This window comes from Rhea pennata, chromosome 13 (assembly GCF_028389875.1).
Source record: "Rhea pennata isolate bPtePen1 chromosome 13, bPtePen1.pri, whole genome shotgun sequence".
Taxonomy (NCBI): domain Eukaryota; kingdom Metazoa; phylum Chordata; class Aves; order Rheiformes; family Rheidae; genus Rhea; species Rhea pennata.
This window is the reverse complement of record NC_084675.1, coordinates 4839856-4863093: the sequence shown is the minus strand read 5'-3', so window position 1 is coordinate 4863093 and position 23238 is coordinate 4839856. Positions and strand designations below refer to the sequence as shown.

At 38.4% G+C, this 23238-nt stretch overlaps 1 protein-coding gene across 1 annotated transcript in view; it reads right to left on the bottom strand.

The window, feature by feature from the left end:
• Window positions 1–23238, bottom strand: part of ESRP2 (epithelial splicing regulatory protein 2) — a 44831-nt gene that overhangs the window by 7043 nt on the left and 14550 nt on the right. The window contains exons 3-14 of the mRNA XM_062586467.1: window positions 17298–17411; window positions 15856–15970; window positions 15035–15133; window positions 14851–14905; window positions 13425–13535; window positions 12374–12506; window positions 11956–11998; window positions 11146–11447; window positions 8962–9183; window positions 7533–7731; window positions 6121–6316; window positions 4840–5017 (exon numbers count right to left, since the gene is read on the bottom strand). Coding sequence (XP_062442451.1) covers window positions 4840–5017; window positions 6121–6316; window positions 7533–7731; window positions 8962–9183; window positions 11146–11447; window positions 11956–11998; window positions 12374–12506; window positions 13425–13535; window positions 14851–14905; window positions 15035–15133; window positions 15856–15970; window positions 17298–17411 — 1767 coding nt within the window. The remainder of the gene's footprint in view (window positions 1–4839; window positions 5018–6120; window positions 6317–7532; window positions 7732–8961; window positions 9184–11145; window positions 11448–11955; window positions 11999–12373; window positions 12507–13424; window positions 13536–14850; window positions 14906–15034; window positions 15134–15855; window positions 15971–17297; window positions 17412–23238) is intronic.

Sequence of the window (23238 nt, the reverse complement as noted above, 5' to 3'; positions counted from 1 at the left end):
TGTCAGTGACAAGACTAAAACAAACCCATGTTTTCTGAAGGACTTTCTGCTTCTTCACAGCATCAGCTATTTACCTGATAAGCTTATCTATCTTTCTAAGGTATTAATTTAACTTTTGAAATATTATGCATCAGCTCACGTATACTAAAGAATAACAACACTGACTCCTCTCTCCTAAAAGGAGCGATCATTTCTGACCAACAATTAACTCCAGTATGGTAGTATCTCCCAGAGAGACCATCTGCTATGCTAACTGCACTGCAAAGCTTTTTAAGGTGATAGAAAACAATCAGAGACACACTGGTTAATAAAGAGGTATTATACCCCTCTCATTCCTTACTACTGCCATTGCATGGGTGCTTTTTCTTCAGTATTTTTTTATTGCTTTCAGAAATACTTACTACCTTGGAGGAACATAGGCCTGTCCTTGTACCCTCACAATCTGAGCACAGATTTCACTAGATCACTAATCAGCCAGACACCGATGTTTCTTTCATTTTTCGCAACTCCTACTGTGTACACAAAAACGATTCAGTCTAAAATGGTATATACAAAGGGAGTCAAGGAAAAAAAGTCCATTGCTCAGAAACAACATAATTAAATAAGTATATGAAGTCTATTTAGACAAGTCCCAATTAAAGCGTGGAAAAACACAAAGGGAAGCAAAATGCAAAAATAGTTCTCACCTGAAAAGAAAAAGAAACTGCGAAGGCAAAACATCAGCTTCAGGACTGCAGCTGCAATTCTAGCCTGACTATTAATAATCTGTCATCAGGCTCCTTGAAGATACTAAACTCTTATCACAGAACAGCTCCCAAGGGAAGAAAGCCAGCTATCCAGGACTTTGGAAAAAAATCCAGATAAAATGAGCCCGGAATAAAAGAAGTCCAGTTTGATGATGACTAGCTTTGCTGCTGTAGAAAACAAAATATTTCTATTTGCCAGCTATTTCCTTCTGGCTTGAAGTACAGTACACTATTCCTCATGTTTTTGTTCTGAGGGCTTTGGTCATCCAGGCCCACCAACAGCTGCATAAGCTAAACTCAGGCGATTGCAACCCTTCGCCCACGAGCGAGCAGAAATATCTTTGAAAAGCTTTGCCATTATAATATACCAGTTACGCTTTTTGAGTGCTGATACAAGCAATGGCAGCCATCCTGATGTTTTGTGGAACAGAAAATGAAGCTCGCACTGCCTAGTCATTCACAAAAACACAGCTCGAAGATGCTGCCACTTAAGTGTGTTACTTCAAGCATGGCAGGCAGAAACAGTTATCACTTATTTCCTAACCCCGCTGTTGCTGAGGTTCTGTCCATACATGCAACACTTTCACATGGAAGATGAATTTAAGAACACCACAAAACAAACAGCATGCTATATCCCAGTTGCACAGGGATGGTGGATACTGTCTATATTGCCTACTGACTTTGAATACTATAGTAACCGGGTATTCTCCTTCTGCTGTATCTTCTCTCCTTCCCCTTTCCTAGTGAGAAGGTGCTATGCCTGGAACCAGCCGGCAGACGATGCGGTATCCCTCTCAGACTATGAAGCATCAGATTTCAAAAGGAACCGAAAGGAAGCAGAGAATACGTCTTTGTTCAAGCATGCATTTTGGGGGGGGGGGGGGGGGGGGAACAGCAAAAAAACCCTAATCCCTAAAAAGTCAGCAACAAATGAAGCCTGCTGTTCTGATATAAAATAGAAAAAGAGAGAGGTTGTTAATGCCCTTGGAATTTAGTCATCCATTTTCCTCCACCTCCTCATTACTGTTTTAAACACAACAACCCAAACAATAAGATTTGAATTGTGAGTCTCTGAAGACTCAGAGGATTAATATTCTGCAAAAGCTCTTTCTAGATGCAGATAAAAGGCACCTAAGCCCAGAACAGGTTTAAAGGATATTGACTTATTTTACACAAGCCCTACATGAAAACACATATACAATGGAGTCACTAAGATTTTTCTCCAAGTATCCTTTAACGATACATCCAATATGGGACTGGAATCACAGACCCTGTTGCATTATAGTAATATCAAAAAGCAGTTTAATGTGAATTAACTATTGGATCAGAAAGTGTTGATATTTAATATTTTGAAGATTACAGTACACTAATTTTTACAGTACTCTAAAATAACATACAGAAAGGTGATGGGGAAAACTACTATCTCCAGAGATTTACTATTAAAATTCTTTACAGCTTTACAGGTTTTAAAAGATTGTTTAATGCATCTTGCATTATGCAAACTTGATGGAATTTCCAGTAATGAATTCAAGAAAGTAGAGCTAGAATAAGAAATCAAGTTGCTGGACCACTAAACAAGAGGCTAATGCTAATAAAATAAATGAAAATGCTGATCTGCAGATTTTTACATTATTTACTATTAGAAGCATGTACTGATGTTGAGACCAGCTTGTTGAAGCTGATGATAAGCAAAGTCTGTCTCTTAAGAGGCAGGTCTGGTAAGAAAGACGCTTTCACTTAAGCAGCAACATGTGCTTACATGCAGTATATGGAGCCCATGAAGACTGAAGGAAGGAAACAGAAGACAATAAAGCAAGAACTAAAACTTAAAAGTTGTTTCTTTCAGATGAGGACATACAAAGACAGAAATCACCCCTCAATCTCAGCATCTCAGATCTGGTTCCCAAACCCATTGAATACCAACATCAATTAGTTATAGAGATCAAAACCATGCCCAAACCACTAATGATTAATAAGGGCTCACTTTATAAACAGCTAGAAGCATCGTGCAATACATCCTTGGATAGCAGCAGAAAGTGGAAAAAGTGCGAGGAGAGAGGAAGAAGGGGAAAAAGGAAAAAAAAAGATTAGTTATTCTTCTAGAGACACAATGGTGTCCCAGAACAGTAAGTCACCACTTCTTTTTCCCCTACAGGAATGAGTGAGTATAAAACTAGCATTACCACATGTGGGATCCAAGAACAACTCAAAATAATTCCTTGGCTCCTTTATAAGATATTGAAACCGATCTCATTTGGACAACATCTTCTAAAGAGATCAAAGAGGTGACCAATTTAATAACAGTAATTGATGATGACAGGAGGTTGCAGAGGCAGAATATAAATAGTTTTCATCTTATAGCAATTTTTTAAAATGTGAAACATTGGATTATGTAATACAAACACTGTAGACTACTTTTCAAATGCAGAAACAAGGAAAAGGGGCAAATTCAGCACCAAGACCAAAGTCCAGTTTCGCTAAATTGAAGATTTAGTAGATGACAGAGCTCCTAGAAGTTAAAAGCCATTGACCCTTTCCATGCACGAACAGGGACAAGTCACATTTTTCAATGGCATACTTACACTTCTATCTGAACTTCAATTTAGAAAATGGGCTTTCCCCACTAAGGCTCTAATACAACCACTATCCATCCACCAAACCCCTCAGTCAGTTGAAGAAAAGGTAAGATGTCCATGGCTAAGCAACAGATGAACAATTACAACTGCATGTCAGGGAGGGGGGTGCCCACAAAGCTGAATTTGGTTTGAACTTTGAAAATATTTTGTTGAAGGGGGAAAGAAGACAGAAAAAACACTAAAGTAAAATTCATTAAGTTTAGTACTTTTTAAATCTGATTGTAAAATTCACCACACTTTTTAAACTGGTTTTCAATTTTTTTCCACTGAAAAGAAACAAATATGTAAAATTATTTTCCAATGTAGATTTAACATTTTAAGAGAAGTCAGGACAGGTATAGCATACTATCTGCTGAATATTCAAAATGCTGAACATATATAGTTAAGCATCTGTTTTCAGTCCACACTCCTTTATGTAGCAGACATCTGGCTTTACAACGTAAAGCACATTGTCCTTTAATTAAAATAAATAAACAACAAAGAAGGAAAATATACTATGCCTAAAAGTTGTGTGTTAACTGCTGCAACCCCTTAAAACAGATCATTTGCATCTCAGCCTTTAAGAATAAAAGCCTGCAATATGACTGCTACCAACTTACAGAATTTTGAAGGACAAACTCATGCAAAAATTATCTTCTTTTCACACGTATCACTTGAACAGCAGTTTGAGATCCACCAAAAGAATTCTAGGTCAGGGCTTGAGTACTACCAAAAAGACATATTTGATATTTGTAGGCATGCTGTTAGCCACAGATGCTAAATACTCACCACATATTAAATTATTTTTCCTTTCAGCAAAACCTGATGACAAAATATGGATATAGATGACATATCCTTTGAGAGGAAAGGCAGTATACATGAAAAGATCCCCATTTCACATATTCAAATTTATGTTGCTGAAAAAAAAATAGACTGTACCTGACCCTTTTTTATATTTTCCTCAAGATAAGTTTATATGTGTTTGCCCATTGATGGAGCACTGCATCATTAGACACCAGCTGAAGTTACATTTGCAATCAGTACAACACAGGCTGGAGAATAGTTTTCCTTTAAGTTACCATGTAATGCACCTTTAATGTAAAATGTTCCTGCCTATAACTAAAATACTTAAGTCTTGCAAGAGTGCCTGACATAGGTATCTCTCTCCATCTCCTTTTGCAGTGCAAGTCACCACACCTAGGTAACAGAAAGAGCCTTTTGTACTAGAAATGTGCTCTCAACAGCCTTTAACACTTAAGTCTTGCATTTGAACCTTAGATTATTGCTTTCAAATTATATTTATTATAAAAGAAATAAAGCAAATTTTATACTACACATTGGCTGTCTGCCAATTAAATAAAGAACATGCAGCTTGCATTCTTGTTCATCATTCTCCAAAAGCACGTCTCAGTCTAAAACCGAGTGATCACTACTCAGAGGCCCAAATATATTATAAAGGAGAGAGACAACATACTAACCTGATACCCCTGGAAGAAACTGAGAATCTCCTTCATTCCTGTGTTATACGGCAAGCCCTGCATACGGACTAAAGCTCCGGGCTGGGGCAGAATTGGAGTGTGGGTGGCAGTGGCAGCAGCCGCTACAGCTCCTGGAGGAGCTGCAATATACCCCACTGTGGTAGGGGACACTGGAGGGCTGAAAGAGACAGACGGGCAAAAATGTTATTAAAATAAACAAACAAACAGTTAAGTACTTGGAGCATGCAAAGACGAAACTAAAAATTCAACATCTCCACTCAAAAAGGAAAAGAAAAACCCACCAAACCCAAGAAAACAGGTAGCCCTGGTGTGGATTGATTGTGAACTTTTTTCATTTCTCTCTTCACCACTTGATAGCTTATTTTTAGAGAGGAGAGGGTAAAGAAAATAGGTAATAGTTGTAGGTAAAGATGTAAAAAGTGGTACTTGTTTCCACTGGAGGAAGGGAAAGACAGAACCCGTCACCTGCAGCTCCTAAGATATTTAATAAAACCACAGAGAAGGGGGGGGGGGGAATCATAGTATGAAAGGCAGCCTAGGGCCCAAATCTCACACTTCTTAACCACAAGAGAGCGAGTAAAGTAGCATATCAGGTCAAGGCCTACCTAGCAATTTAGCAGATGCTCAGGCTAGTTAAGTGTAGCAAGCCTAGGAATTGCCAAAGGAACAACCTATTTTCCCCGTGGAGTCAAGCATCAGACTTCAGTGAGTCATGTTGACACCATCAGTGAAAAGGAGAAAAGTGGAGATCATCCGTTTTGCTTACATGTGTTACTGTTTCTTGATCTCCCTGATATGGCAAATCTTACAGTGCACACCTATGATGTGTCTTTCAATAAGGAAACATAGTAACACAAGCACCAGAACAAACTAAGGGATCAAGGTAGAGGGATGTACAGGGATGTACTGACATAGGCCAAGAAATGTAACCTTGTCAATGATATTTGCCACATGTCAAAAACACTATTATACGTTAGACCACCTTTGTCATGAGATTCAAAAAAAACTCCCCACCCCTCCAAAAAACACCCCAGAACACCCCCCAAAACACCACCCTACAAGTACAAGAAAGCTGAACTTCATTACAAGGTGACGAAGAAGTGGTTAAAACGGCTACTGTCTCTGCCGATTAATGGCAACAAGTTTTCTGGATTACTTAAGATGAGAAGTACAAATTTAAGAGGTATTCACAAATGACCAGTCAGTTGTATGCTCCACCGAGATGGAATGTAAAAAGAGGCAGCCAAATCTAAGGGATACCTGGGGTAGTAAGCCGTGTAATTCATATAAAGTTGAGCAGCCTGAGCTGGGTAGTAGGTAACAGTCGGAGGAGCAGCAGCCGTGGCCTGGGGAGTCCTGGTGGCTGGTAAGAGGGCTTGAGGCTGGTAGAGCGCTGCTTCTGCTGGGATCACAGCCGCCGCTGTTTGGAAAGCGGCATAAGCTGGTGGAGAAAGACCTAAAAAACAAACCAGAGAACAACAACAACAACAAAATCAGAATGGAGATCTCTACTATAAGAAAGGAATTATTAATTCCAATGTGATTAATACCACATGGGCATGATTTCTGAACACTTGTGCAAAGACTGCTCTCTAGCCTTTCTCCTGGAGACCCCTACTGCTTGGGGTCTGATTGACTACCAGGGCATTTGAAATGAGAAATTCCTAGGAGTTCACAAGTCCTACAGGTGAGCAGCCATGTCCCTATGTAAATGGAAAGCAGGGAACTGCAGAGTTATTTGAAGAAAGCATTAAGCCATGTGCATAGAGAAAGCAGGCGTGCACACCAACACACCCATGTTCTTTCTAACAGAAGTTGTACTCTGTGGGACAAAAGTACATGGTGTTAGCTACACACGAGCATCTGCAACTGCTGACCATGAGTCTTCATACGTAAGTCTCCTGCAGCTGCAAAAGGTCTTCTTAGGATATTACGAATGAGGTGGGGGGAACACTAGTCTCATGCATTTTTATGCACAAATACCCAATTTCCGTATGAACGTTAAGCTTGGTGTGCGGTCAAATGTTCTTTTTAATACTATATTTTACCAGCTTTTTTTTAGTAGCTTTTTACTATTTTGCAAATACAGACTAGTATCTGCTTTATAATTTGGTACTAACATTGATTAGAATGGTACAGTAAAGTTCCACTGTAGTTCCACAATAAAGGTTTTTGTATTCTTAATAAATAAAGCCATCCAACTTCGCTGTTCTACAGTCCATCAGCATATCACCCTGGTGGGTGCTTTCCTTCAAAAATAAGCCCAAAGAGTACCTTCTCAATGCTCAAAGGCAAGATAGCAAGAGCACTCATCGGCAGCTGGAGTACAGAATTTTTCTCCCTTTTAAAAAACCCTCTAATTCCAAATAGGTTTCACTACAGGCAAGTCTACTGCAGAGCTCAGAAGAACAGTACACCCATCAAAAGCAAAGTGTGCAACAATTTCACTGGCAAGGCCTTGCTGCCCTCTACTCACCACCGAAAATTCAATAAAAATGCCTCAAATCAGTCCCATTATTGCCCCAAGGGAATAATTCCAATCTCAGTATGTATACAGATGGATGATTACTGATCATGGCAAAACCCAAGTCAAAAAGTGAAAGGCCACAAAGCTTCAGCACCTACCACATATCAGCCTTTAGCAGCAGAGAGCAGAACAATTGCAGACTTACATGGTAACTTACATGGCGGTGGGGATAAGCCACTACGATTTAAAGTGCCACCCATTAAAACAAAGTTCATCTCCTCTCCTGAACACTGGAATACTTCCACGTAACGGTCCTTCATCATTTTTTTGTGACATTTTTGAGCCACCATAAAGGCTTTGTCAGAAGATTTCATTTGGATAAAAGCATCACCGGATGGCCGTCCCTTGGGGAGGAAGAGGGAAGAGGGAGGGAGAAAAAAAAAAAAAAAAAAAAAAAGCCAATCTGTTATTAAAACATCCAAAACATGAGAAACATAGAAGACATCAAGATCAAATGTCTAAAAAAAGTCTGCATTGTTCTTTCCATCTGGTACAAATAACTAATACTTCAACCAATGATTCATAATTATTCAATGACTTGTGCGTGCGTGTGTGTGTGTGTAAATAGCATCTGGTTAACACAAAACTACTTGTTCTTCTGCGGAGGAAAACACAGAATAACTTAGTATGGAAATAAACTTTGAAGGTCTCTGATCTACCCCTTGTTCAAAGCACAGCTGATTGCACAGTCAGATCAGGCCACTTAACAGCCTTACCTATTTGAATTTTTGAGCGTCTCCAAGGGTGAAGATTCCCCAGCCCCTCTGGGCAACCTGTTCTGGTTCTTAACTCATTTATTATTGTAATTTTTCCCCCCTTTTACATTTAATTGAAATCTCTCTTACTGCAACATATGAACATTGCCCCTTATCCTATTGCTGTCAAGCTCTGGGAACACTCTGGCTTTGCCTTTACTTTGCTCTTTAAATAGTATAAAGTTTCAGACAGGCCATAGCTACAATAGAAATTGATTTCTGAGGTCTGATTTTTTGCAGCTTGACTGGAATCACTTTATAAAATATTAGAAAATTTCCTTCTTAACAAACAAACAAAACAAAAAAGTAGAACAAAAGTAGAACTTGCTCATCCATTTTCTCAGTATTTCTGTGGCCAGGAGACTTTATTTTTAATGGAAGATAACAAGGAAAAAATATTCCCATATTTATAACATTAAAATATATCCTTTCACAATTACCACTCAAACAGCACAGCTGCCCTTGAGCACAAATCCTGAAGCTGACTGAGCAGATTTGGTAACTAACAGAAGATGCTTCCATCCTGTGCATTGCCAGCACTGGACTGAAGCACGAGGAACTGTTTAAGGTAGCCTCTAGGACAAAGCCATCTTTAAAAGAACAGGCCACAAGCTTCATCCTCCCCAATCTCACATACAGACACAAAGAGAAAAGCAAATGTGTATGTGAAAGGGAGGGAGAAAGGGAAGGGAAAGACAGACAACAATAATATTCTCTCAAGGTGACGGAAGATTCAAAGCACAGCCAAGAACAAGTAAGCCAGCCTGACCTCTAACCCTCTGTTCGGAAAGTTGGCTCTCACTTGCAAAGTGCTGTTACCTGTTGATTAAGGACCATATGAACTCCATGAGGCTTGATATCACCTGTGGCGTCTCCCATAAATTCCAGGATGTCATCAATGCCAGCAGTGTAAGGGAGACCTCTGAGCCGCACACAGTCACGTACGCTACCCGTGGCAATGGTATACGGTGGAGGTATGACAGGAATGATGGGAGTTGGGAGGGTGGGAATAAGAGGTGTTGACATGTATCGATTAAGCACCTGTTGGCAAAAGAAAAAAAAAAAAGACCTACACTGATAAAGGTTTACAGATCACCTGGTTGAGCACAGAAATCAATCTTCACGATACTATTTCATACACTTAAATAAATCCATTTCAAAGGTAAGAAAATAAATAACTTTTTAAACAGAATAATTGTGGATTATTTGTTGGGCATTTTACAGTTTCAGACTCGGAAATAACTTTGTAGAAAGTAACTTTGTACAAACTAACTTTGAAGAAACCAGTAACAGACCTTTCTAATCTCACTACATAAAAAACAAAAGCAGATTATAGCTCATTTTAGCACATCCCAAAATAGAACTGCGGAAAACAACAGTTTATAAACAGCTAATAAACTAGTGTTGTCACTTACAGTTTTTACTTGAATTGGGGCAAATTAAAAACAGTCAATTAAAAAAGACACAAAGTAACAAATAAGGAAAACACACTAAATCTAATTCCTTCATAAAGCCCTTTTAAAACCGATAAGTTTAAAAAGAAAGAGGAAAAAAAAAAAGGAAAAAGAAACCACCTATTTTATCATGGCTGTCATCTCCAAGTACAAGGTTCCTGCCTACAAGGGTAAGAGCTGCAGGAGACCTTGATTTCCCCATTTTGTTTCCTCTTCACTCATCCTAAATGATTAAAGGAGCACAACTTACTATTGGGGCCTATTGCTGAAAAAATATATTTTATAGTGATTGTCAGAAATAAAGAAACATATTCCCCTGAAAGAGGTACCGAAGAGATTACAAAGTTTTAGTTTTGTCAACAATGATTCAGCCTAGAGAAGTTGTCCCAAAAGAAGCCTTTTCTTTTTTTAACTAGAAATTTTTATGTTGCACATTTCAAGCTGGAAGTTTTCTTCTCCAGTTGTTTACTGCACAAAATATTGTAGTTCCGTTGTATTAACGACCAAGTAGATGAGAGCTGGCTCCACTCTCATACTTACTCAAACAAGCAGCCTGTAATTCCCCCCCAAATCACCTCCCGCACAAGCAGCAAAAAATTCAGGTGTTACCTTAGTAGACACCTGTCCCATAGGAAGAAGTAATGACATATTTATGGAATATGAATCAAGTTTTATCCAGAACTCCTTAACAAAAACAATGGCAAAGATTTCTGAACTCCACATCACAGTATTACAGGTAAATGACAGGTCTGCAGGTGTAGGTATTCCCCCTTGCCTTCACCAATTCACTAGAAAAGACATGGTACTGTTCCACATTGGTTGAAACAGTAATTGCTTTGGCTTTTACAGCCACAGTTTAAGTAAAAGTTGGATCAAATATCATAATGGTTCCCTTTGGCATTACCAGTCTAGAAATACTCCATGTCAGGCAGAAAAACTAAATCTGTGATGTTTTCCAAAGCTTGAGTTGCCGGTGCCAAAATAAAATGGTGTTTTAATAGTCTGAGAATGTGATAATAAAGACTGGGGAAGGATAGGAGGAAAAAAAGTTAAATATATATTCCAAGGAAAACAAAGATTTCACTTCCTTTCATCAGAAATCAGATACTTTTTGATAATCCTGTGTGCCCAACAGAACAGGTATAAGAGAAGCCCTTTTAATGCATTCAGATTTAGATTTCATGTTAAAAATTCTATGCATGGGCAACATTTTTGAGACAATACTTCAGATTTTCAAGAAGCCTTAGTACAATACTAGCAATCTAATACATGTTTAGAATTATTTTTGAGATTTCAGTCAACCTTTAAGATGCAGAAGAAAATTACCTCATGATTTTTACTTCGTGATCTGATAGATGTTATAAAAAAACTGCCAGTAAAAAAACAACGCTGCAAAATTTTCCAATCAATAAGCCCATATTGCCCTCTCTAGTACCTGACATCTTTTATTTTAAAGACTTCCATGGCTGTCTACAAGATTATCTGTATGGAAGTATTGGAAGAAATCTGTAACTGCTAAGTTTTGAGTCTCACAGACAATAGTTACAACCTGTTGGACTTCTGCTGCTGTGCTTCTGAAGAGTTCAATGTAACGTTTTCCAAGTATTTCTTTGTGCTTTTTAAGTGCATTCTGTGCGTATTCTTCACAGGAAAACAACACAAACGCATCTCCTGTAGGCCTCCCATCTGGGTACTTGACAAAGAGAAGTCCCTCTTTCCCTCCTGTGACTGGGCACTCCTGCCCCAGGAACCCCAAGACATCCTCCTGCGTAGCAGTGAAAGGAAGGCCTCTCATCCGGATGATAACTTGATTCTCCTTCGATAGGAATTGGGCCACTTCATTAGAGGTGCCTGGCAAAAAGAAAACAACAGATGGTCATTTGGTGCTGATCAGTTAGTTTTGCAGGACTCGGAAGCAACAATACATTAAGGAATAACACAGGAGGTAAGTAGTAACCTACAAACCTACAGAAAACCTGAGACACTACTAGCCCCCTAGTAATTTATTCTGAAGTGTCATATAAAAATTAACCTCCTCACCCTTGAAGTTTTTCCTACTTTAATGAAATTGGGAGAAGCACAGTTAGTGTGAGCTTATACAAGGTACACAGATGGTTTCACTGCAAAAGCTTCTCTTCCCCTCAAATAGCTAGTCCACTGTGTGAGCATGACAGCCCAAATGCTCACAGCTCCAATTCAACTGCTTGAGACCACCACATGACAGATTCAAGTATCATCTTTAAGGGCAAAACAGGAAAAGCCACTTTATTATCCATTTTTATCCTCAGCCAAGAGAAAGCAGAACTGGAACACACTCCTATGAACTTGAGTAACTACACCGAACCCCAGCATCACTTACCTCCCGCAATTTTTAAGAATTCTTCCCCAGTTGCTTTGTAAACCTTGAAGACAAAAATGCACACATGAGAATCACATTACACAACAACTATAAATAAAGAATAGCACTTTCCAGATAACTTTAATTATTTGTTTCATAGACATTCAAATTTACTGAGTAATGAAGTGCTGAAATTAGGATGGAATTAAGAAAAAAAGAAAAAAGAAAAGGTCACCCATCTAGTAACGGGAGAAATTTAGTTCTCACTATTTCCAATGACTGTTAGATGCCCTGGCTTCATAAAACACTTCTGCACATGACAGAATTATGCTTTGCTTTTTCTAAGCGACACAGGAGTACAGTTTCCTGTCATTTAAAACTGCATACTAAAATATTCAAGTTGCTCTCTAAAGATTTGTTTCAAGTAACTGGTTTTTACCTCAATGTATCTGCTACCCATGTGATGCTTATGTCTTTCCAAAGCCAGGTCTCTCTGTTCAGAATTTACAAACCGAACTAATGCCTCCCCGTTTCTTCTTCCTTGAGCATTCAGACAAAGGGCCACACCACCTCTGAAAGGTAAACCAAAGAAAAATGTGAGTTTGAATATTTAATGTATCTAATGGACCAATCCAATAATTTTCCACGAGCACAACAGAGAAAAACGGGCTTTAACAAGGAGTTTCTAATTGAAAAATATTGCTACTACAATTTTATTTTGAGGAAACATAATTGTATTACAGAATTCATTTGAGCAGATTAACAAAGCAAAAACTTTTACTGTTACGTACAATAAATAATGTACAATATTTTTTTTTTTTTTTTTGGAGGCAGGGAGTTAACTTTTGGAACTAGGATGCAAGTTTGTAACCTGTCTTTCATCTGAAGGAATTCAGATTTGAATTTCCTCATAGCCCTAAATAAAGAACCATATCTACTCAGCATTGAGTATCCACTCAAGTGACAGGTATTCTACTTCAGACTGCACACACATGATTCATATGAAAGTTTCTTACACAAAAACCACCACCCTTGGAGGCTTCTGAATCTAGCCTGTGTAGAAACTAAAGTAGATTACTAAAGTGTCAGTGTAAAAATAAAGCTTCTATTATATCTTGGATGCTGTCTTGACTAATTCACTAGGAGATTCTCCCTGTATTTGCAAGAAATGAATGTACGTTGGTTTTCAAAAGAAAAATCTCCCTGCCAATTAAATGTTTTTTGAAACATGCGAAGAAGCTTTTGAGTCTTAAGAGCTAGGAAACAGCGTTACTGCAGAAAGGATAACCGAGGAAAAACACACATTATAAAACAACTGAAAAAGACTTCTGAACTATCCCCTAAAGGCCTCTGTTTTCTCATCTGTAAATCAAAATCATCTTCTAACACCTCCAAGATTTGAAAAAAAAAAAAAAAAAAAAAAAAAAAAAGACTTTTCTGTGGAACTTTCCATTCAGTCTATACAGTAAGAAGAATTCTGATAGTCTTACTTGGCAATATTGAGTCCTTTGAAAAAACGAGCAATATCTTGGTCTGAAGACTGCCATGGCAAACCTCTGGCACGTATTACTGTCTCACTGTCCACTGTTTCAGATTTACTGCTGCACAGAGAGATAAACAAAAGCCAAAGTAACCTTTAATCCAGGTTTTCCATTATCTTTCCATTATCAAATTTCACTTTACCACTTATTTAATACATCTATCAGGAGTATATCTGCTGTTGAGACTCTTTAAATTCTGCTACTCACTTCAGAACAGAAATGGAAAATGACTGGGGTAATACCCTTATATATACAACGCGCAAGGCGCAGTATCTTGTTACCACATTGCAGTCCTTTAAACAAAGGACTTTGTCTCATGGCAAAGTAATAATGCATTGGATAAAAGTTCTTTGGAAAAAAATGTAAATTTAACAATCCACACAGATGGTTACACTGCAATCCTAAATGTAAGTATAATCACTTGTGTTTAAGAAGAAGAATTCAACTAGTTACTGAAATTTCTTTGAAAACAAAGAAATATTCTGCTTCCCCTCTCCTCTAACCCAAAGTCAACTTTAAATTAGCACAAAAAAACTAGAAAAACTGAGCTCATCTTTGCGATGGATGAAGGAACTATTTTCCTTGAGGAGCAGTTTCTGTCTACATAGAAAACTCAAATTCTCAGCAAGGAGATCTGTAAAAATCAAAATTCTCAAGTTCTTTTTTAACTTCTTACGACAGAGGGACATCCTCATTTTAATGAACATTCTGAAAAAACAGGACAGAAAGATCTACTACAATAGGACAATAAATGTGTTTGACAGTCAATAGCTTCTGACTTGCCATTTGAATAAAGCAAAAACTCAGGAACTGGTATAAAAAAATGTGCAAGTACATTCTGACTAAACAAAATAACACTTTACATCAGTGCTGAGCAGCCCTCGGAGCTTTCACAAAAGCACGAGGGATCCGCTTCTATTAGACGAGCAGCCTATCCCTCAAGCAGTCTCTTGAAACAATTTCTTTTTTCCTCTGGTCTAGCTAGTCTTGTAAGGCAATCTACAATACAGCATACTAGACATTTCTTCAGAAGTTCAGTTCCATATAGGGTGCACTAGCCATTAGCCCTATTGACTTAGGGAAAGTTCACAAATATTTCTTCACCATTGGGTAAGATAAGTCAGCTTCGCTGCCATTCAAAACAGAAGCTAGTGAACAAAGAGCATTTTACTCGCAGTGCCTTTAAAGAGAAGGACTAAAGTACATCATTCAAGATACCAGCTGCAGTCTGTCTTTACTGAATTACTGAGTACACTGTTATTGTTTTCAGGAAACAATCTACTTTCACAGTGACAGTGGAGAAATATTAATAAGCTTTCCTTCCTGCAGACAAGACTCATCTTTAGTTGTAAACAGCTGTGACAATGGCACTTACCAAGGACCTGTTTCATATTTGTATTTCACAGTTTCAGGCTCAGTAAATATGTGATCTGCAACAAGACAGGAAGTTTAAATATAACCAGGGTCAGAGATTACTTAAGTCGGAATGACAGTACCACTGCCAATTTGTATGGGGTAGGGAGGAAGATCTCAGCATTCTGTATAAATACGTCACTTACTGCAACTTTCAGAGAGCATGCTGAAAATGATAGCCACCATGGTTTTCACTTGCCATACGCCAAAGTCCTCCTCAGTTTCATCTGTCCCTAAGCCTAGATCTAAACAGGTGATTATAGAAAATAACAGACTTGCACAATCACTTGTAAACAAGTTGTAAGGCTTTCCTGCCACTGACAGAAATGGTAGTCAAACCCTATTGGTCTTAGCTGGGACAGATGACCATTAGGCATTTGTTACTCTGCTCATAAACTGGTTAATATTCACTTTAACAGTCAACAATCTGAAAACTATTGACAGCTTACATCATTTCAGTGTTAACAGTTCAAAAAAAAGGGGGGGGGAGGGAGTGGAATAAGAGCCTACTATTTCAGACATAACTGAACATTAACCACAACAATCCTCCTAAGGTTTAGATGTATAGGCTTTTGTTTTTGGTGTTAGTTTTTGATTTCAACTCATTTCAGCCAGGATCAGATAGAAAACTAGTACTATCTGCTGAAAGTAGAAGCCCTTCTGGTTCTGAAAAGACCCACTGAGAACTAAGCCTTTTCTTCAAGATCAGGTATCAACACATGTGACATTTTACTTCAGTGGAATTACCAAATATAGTTTAGATCTCATTACTAGACTGAAAATTGAAAAAAATATCACAAATAGAACCCACAATAACACACTTATATCCTTAAGTAAAAGTTTCTTCAACTTTATGAGCAAGATTCTAAAACTCATGTCTTCGGAGTATAAAATCTATAGTGATCATAGAGATAAATCCTAAATAAGCATAATTAATTCTAGTGTAAAAAGTGAAGCAAAAGGATACATTCTGCCATAGTCTTGATAGTCTGGTCTTTCACGGCGGCTGAACTAGGATAGCATGTGTGAAATTCTTTGCGAAGATCATAAAAGGAATAAAAGCAGTCTGACAGCAGGAAGTTCTGCAAGGAAGACAAAAACGTTTGTTTTGTACACAATATTCCTCTAAATTCTGCTTCAGATCTTTGCACTGAACAGGGCAGTCTCAGGAATCATAGTTCCGTGTCATCAGTTTGTCTATGATCAGTCAGTTCAACTCCTTTGTAATACAGTTCAAATCCCATAGTTTTGCAGAACTAGAAGAGCAAAGCTAAAGGTAAACCTGTGCAGAACAGTTAGAGATAGCTTAAAAAGAGAAAAAAAACACCCTAGGTTTTGCTGTTGTATAAATATTCCTATGTAAGATACTGAATTTTCCTCTTTTGGGCCTGCACTAAAAAGCAATACTGTGCCAAAACATCCTAACAAAGTTTAAAATAAATATCATTTCAGTACACAAAATATCTTCCAGTCACTTAAAGACATATCCAATATGGAACAGTAATGAATGAATAAGAAATTTATTCATATAACATTATTAAACAAATGTTTACGACTGCCCTTCACATAGACACTAGCTTATTCTTTTCAAGGAATAAATAACACAAATGCCAAATGAACATTTGTAGAAAAATCAGCATGGACCAATGACTTTATATAGGGAAGGAAAAAAAAAAAAAAAAAAAAAAAAAAGTATTGCTGACCAGCCAGCTCTTTACATGTCAGCATCTCCCATTCCAGTGAGGTAGCTGCAGACAGACTAACTCAAGAACTACCACCCTGCAAAAAGGCAAGATTCTTATCCCTACGCAAGACAGCCTGCTCTGTGCCCCTGCAGGAATTTGGAATAGAAACCGCTGCTTCACGTTGGAGTATCAACTAAGCTGCACCATCACAGCTATTCACCCTCTCACTGAATAAATGCAGATAGGGAACCACTGTCATTCTCCAAAGCAAGTCACTGCCTGCGTGCACTCTCTACAGGATACCGACTCCTACTAATTTCTAATCTTGGTTGGAATCCATGGCTCTGCACAGAGCCAATGGTTTAACTCAAACCTAAACAAAATAGTACCTGCCCATGAGGCTGGAACTGTACCTTTGCTTTTCTTCTCTCTTCCTATGATACAAAATTGAAACAATTTGAATTGTTCCTTCTTCCCTTCCTTATTTTCCTCTTCTTTATGCTCACCTCTGGGGCCTTAAAGACTGTAGTCAACCTCCAAGAGAAACATCTAGCACTACTTCTCTGCTACTTACCATGCAACTTGGAATGGGTCACCAAGTATTCTTGGAACACTATGCCTCCCAAGGCTGGGTTATGTTACTCGCCTCAAACTCATGTAAACTATTGTCTTTGATGGCCTTAAAAAAAGGCACTGACCTCCTGCATCAAGTCTGATCTCATACCTTCTTAGATGTTTCTGGGTGGAGGACTTGTCGAATGAGTAACTGGCCATCGCTGCAGAGTGTGTAAGAGCTCCTTCCAAGTACTTTCAGATCACTGGATACCAGCTGACTAAACTGAAAATAAAATGATAAATTTCATTTTACTTGCTGATACAGGCAATGTCACAAAATGAGCAGTTATTTATTCAAAAAAAATTTTGAAGGATGAAAAAGTCAACACTTTGTATCAGCTTTCAAAAAAATTCACAATGGGGAACAGATACGGGCTCCTGATAAATAGAGATAAAGAAACAATATGCGTTTGCAGAATAGGAAATAAGAACACCAGTTAGGATAATACAGCAGAATAGGGAGTTCTTCTGAAAGGTAATGTTATTATAATGATAAGGTTCAAAATTTGAACTCCTAATTATAAAAAATGCTGTGGAACATCTTAAAAAGTAAAAAGCCTTTCCAGATTGCAATAGGCTTTCTTCAAAAAAGCTGTGCTAAGAAAAGTCAAAACAAACTGCAGTCTTCAAAAGTGGTATTATAATCAAGTTTGAGTCAAGTCAATGAAAGTTCTTGGCAGAGGCACGGTATTATGAACACTTGCTAAAACAAAATTAATCCATACCTGAAGGATGGATAACCCCCCAACAGGTTAATTCTCAAAGGGCAGCAGGCTCCATCTGTGCCTGGTTCAATTTTATTTTCCACCCTTATACAAGTTTTCCATCTTTATATTAGCCCATACCAGTATTAACTTCCCTCCTCGTAATAGCTAACTAAAGCATTAAAGTACATGTATCAAATTAGTAAATAGAAGCTTGTTAGTTAACTAACAAGGGGACAAATATAATTATTCTGGGCTTCCCTCTTGATGCTACTCCGTCCCAGGAAAGCATCACATCACAAACACAGCAATAATTAACATCATGATGCAGTAGCCACCCACTGCTCTCAGCAATAGCTTACAAATAAAAAGCAACCATCCCCAAAAGCAAATTCGAAGTTGACTTTGTAACTCACAGAATAGCTTTATACTGCCTTTCAAACTGTTTACGGGGGAAAGAGGGGTGGCTTGTGTTATCATCAGCACACATGACACTACACAGTTACAGTCTCTGCTTAGGAAAGACGACTGGCTAATGATCTGATGCCACAGCTACCCAATATTAACTCCGTGAACACATGTTGCAGTGTTGTGTCCCAAAGGTAGTGTTCCACAAGGGAGAAATCCTGTATTGAACATGGACCAGAGTAGCAGTGGAGACAGATTACCCAGGCTTTAAGTCAAAGTAACACTCAAATTCAATTCTGGCCCTTTTTTTAGGCTTGGGCAGCTAACCTGAGTTCTACCATTCTGGGTGTGAGATAGGCATTAGTAGTGGCTACTATAGATATCAAGACATGGAGAACTGATGAGCAGAGCTAAGCAAGGAGAAGCACATCAGTCCCTTGTGTAAATGGCTTAAAGTGCAGATATAACTATTTAAAATAGTTAAAGTCAAACAGAAGATACTTGAAAGGTTAAAAAGGGTGAAATATTGCCTCCTAAACAGCTTTTTAAAATGCTCTGCACGCTTAAACAAACAAACAAACAAAAAAAAAAAACACACACACACACACACACACACACACCCCACACCAGCCCTTGCAGGTTTAGAAAGCCAGTTTCCTCTCAACTGCATTTGAACAGATTTTGCGTTTGAACCGCAAGTTGAAGGTCTGAAGAACCTGAGGCTACAAAAGCAAGTCATTGTTTAGGAATGATTTAAAAGTCAGAAAATTGACATCTGAGAGTGCTCAAAATACCTCAACTGATGTGTAAACATCAGAAAAAGGGAAGAAAATTCCAGAGAATTCAAAGGAACCACTTGAGAAACACAGTTCTGGAGACTGCCACAGTCACAGGCCAGCAACAAAGATTATCACCATAATACCAGATAGAAGAACTGCCCTCTTACTAGATGTTGCATCTTACTACTTTCTGTTTTAACTTCTGGGCACAGTAAAGAGCAAATATTTGCAAAAAGGGATTGGAAACTGTGATAGGAATTAGCCTCCAGAAGGTGTACAATGATTCCTGCAAAAGGAAGCAGAGTCTTACTGATGAGTAGTAATAAAACACTCCCCAAACCTTCAACTTTGCACCCGAGGTTTCTGCAGATGCACAAGTGCTCATACAGAAAGAGTGAAAGGATGGAGCTATTTTGACAAGAAAAACCCCAAACAATTTGATGGAAGCAGCAAATGTATGCTTTTTTATTATTATTGTTTGTAAAGCATAAGAACCATAGTTCAAAAAGTCTTCCTCAAGTAGGAAAAGAAAAGGAGAAAAATATTTGGACATGGAACAAAATGCTCAGATTAAGTGGCGTAAATCAAGCTGATGAAATCAAGAATGTTACAGTAAAATATTCACATTAATTTTCAGATTGTTTCCCACACAATATACAGCTGAGAAGACAGACAGATACACAGCACAACTGTTTTCAGATGGCAGAAGTTCCTGGAGAGAAGTCACTAAGAACAGTGAAATATTACAAAAGGCCAGAGATAACTTCAATATCCTAGGTGTACTAAGGTTTAAAGAAGGCAAGAGAGGCAACCTTTACATTTTTGTTTTTAACTGAGCCTGGATATTTGCCCATATTTATTAAATGTTAACGATAACATTCAACATTGCAAACTCCTTCCTATTGCTTGATATATGGGACAATTGACTAGTCAAAACAATCATCTATCCTAATTAATACAGGCTGACAATTTACAGTGCCTTAGATAAAAAGTCATCAGATTTGCAGGCTTTACCGAATGCGTATTTAGCACCTTCTCTTTTAAAAGAGCCTTTCCTAAACTTTGGGTGTACTGCCACGCTTTACTGAACACATATGCAATATCACCTATTTTAAAATAGTCTTTTCCAAAGTTCAGGGTATGCCCCTCCAGACCAGAGGGCAAAAGGAGTGTGGGGAGAATAGATAGGAGATAAAAGGACTCCTTCCTATCCAAAACAGTCTAGCTGTCTCCCAAGGGTTAAGTAAGAGAGGAATGGGTCAGGTGCATGAGCAGGGGCATTCACCTAGATGAAGGGGACAGGTCAAAACAGTGAGCATCTCACCACCACACAGGAACGACAGATACTGGGGATTGGTCTGAACTGGCTTCTTTCATCTAGATGAGATGTCTCCAAACTCTGGAGAGGCTAAGTACAAAAAGCATAGTTATGGACCAGCTCTTGTTACTATAGGTTACACAAAATCCTAAGGCTGAAAGCTTTAGGTAGAATGAGCCTATTACACATATTCAGAAGGAATTAAAGCAACCAGCATGGATACGGTTATAAAGTTGCACTGAATTCAGAGTTCCTGCTGAAAAGCTATCTTCAGCCTTCTTTTTCACACTTAAAATATCAGGCAGCATCTCAGAAACAACATAGCACACAACATACACCCAAAGGTAGCGTGTTCAGGACAAGTTAAGACCAGTGCCAGATTTACACTACATTTTTCTGGCTCGTGTGTTCAATGGCCTGCCACAGCTCTGTCATTTTGTAAATTCCATCCAAATCTCCTTCACTACACTAACAAAAACCATCTCAGCTATTTACCTCCTGCCATTCATCTTCACACTACCCTCCATAGCACTCACCTGCTTTAACAGGCAAAGTTACCCCACCTTAATACTTCCTCCATGGAGCTCACGCACTCGGCCTCCCCTGTTAATCCAGTTATTTCATCATAACCGGGTTATTACAGCACGTTAATTACATGTTACTGTTTGTATCTTGCAACCAGCTTCCATTTGGACTGCGAGAACTACAGCACATAGGCATCGCCCTCCACTCTTCATTGCTTGTTCCACAAGATCATTCTCTCTAGCAGAAGGTCTGACAAATCATTCCCTAAAGGAACACGCTCAATAATTCAATATTGAGATTAAAAATTGAACAGACAGAAGATAAAGTTCAGCAACAAACAAGTGGTTCTGGACATTTACCTCTGCAAAAGCTAAAACAATTCTTGGAGGGAGGAAAATGGTTAAGAGGGAGGGAGAGTCTGAACACTAGATTGAAAAACTGGCTAAACAGGATTCTGGTCTTGGAGTTGAGAGTACAAAGAGAGGGAAGAGCCATGTTTAACCAGCAGCAAAGCTGGATGAAAGCCAGCGCAAGCTGCTATGTTTTCTGCAAACGACTCCCAAGTGGCTGAAATGACGTAGTCCCCTTCACGTTGCCTTAACTGAACAAAGCTCTGGATCTTAGAGAAACAGGAAGATTCCTCCGTAAGCTCTTTCTGTATTATCATGCACGAAGCACTAAAATAAAGCTCTGGCTATTCGGACATTCTCATTTCCCTAACTAAAGATAGCTTTAATCCTTGAGAAAGGTCACTGCCTCTATACCGTGTCTGTGCCTGGCATGGTAATGAAATAGTGATAAAATTCGATTGCAGAACCTGATATAAATCGGTTGCAGAACCCATCCATGCTATCAGGTGAACTGTACATAAAGCCAAGGTGCTCTTTGGTGAAGTCTATTTCATTCACCTCTGAGAAAAACAGTAATAATAATAAAACTGGGCTGCTTCTTACTCATCAGATCTATTCCTTGTTCTTTTTCAAAGCCAGAGTGATTTCCTTTAGTGACACACAAAATTTCTCCATTTTGTCTCTCTCTGGCTACCTAAGCAACCACAGCTAGCACACAAGACTAGACACAAAATTATTCGCAAAGCCTCAGAATTAAGCGCATACTTGCGATTTAACTCAGGATAGAACTAGGTTTGGGATACCTATAAGCTAAAGTGTAACATAAAAATCCAGAAACTTAACTTGTAGTTCGTGCTTCAGCTGGACATGCCTCTATTGCCAAGTAGAAAGATAAGGTACAAGAAGATCTATCAACCTTTTTTGTACAAAGATGGCCCTCACGTTGTGAGAATGTTTTTGGATGTTTGATATCAATAAACATGCTGCTCAGTTGCTCAGAGATAACCAATTGATGCTGATCACACACAGCTATGTAATCCTGCCAAATCAGCATGTTAAAGTGTGCTCGCTTCAACTTCTGTGCCATCTTCGTACTAACTGCAGGAGGACAAATACCACTTCGCCCAGCCTAAAACTACAACTGGCAGACAGATAGATGATACTTAATTTGGGATAAAGCCTGTCAAAAAATTTGAATGAGTATTCTAGATCAGTGCTTTATAAAACAGGGGTGGAGCTTAGCTTTTATACATGCACACACACACTCACACACATATACACACACACACCCCTCAAGTATGCTATTATCAGGACTTTATTTGTGGAGAAGGAGCTAATCTGCTGCTTTGCTAGCCACAATGCTTTAAAATAAATAAATAAACGAACAAAACCACCCACCACTTATTGAGGAGTGACATCTTTCGGGCATTATTAAAAGGAAAACTTTCAGGAATGACTTCAAAGAAAAATATCTTGGCTCTGCATGACTCACATTGGCTCCACCAACGGATTCCCTTGGGCTGAAGGGACATATATTAATAATCTGTAATAGCTTACAGAAGCACTGAAGATATACTCCGTAGTTTTTTAGCATACACTGAGATGAAAAAATATCCTATATGAGGCATAAGAATCTGAGCCACTTCCATTCCTCTTACTCAAACCTGGAAATTTAGTTTTGTGTCTTTTTTTCCCCACATTCATTTTAAAAAAATCACGAATAAATTTCCACTCTGATCAGCAAGTATCTCTGTACAAAGCAGAAGCTGTGAATCTATTTCAGATCTCTTTCACATAACAAATTATGTTACCTAGATGACAGATTTCCTTCAGTTCTGAATTCTTTAGGGGGAAAAAAAAAGTGGAAAACACCACTGAAAGCATTACAGGCAAGCAGAATTTATATATTGACATATGTATATATGTGCACATAAATAATAATAAAATTATAGACATAAAGAAACTG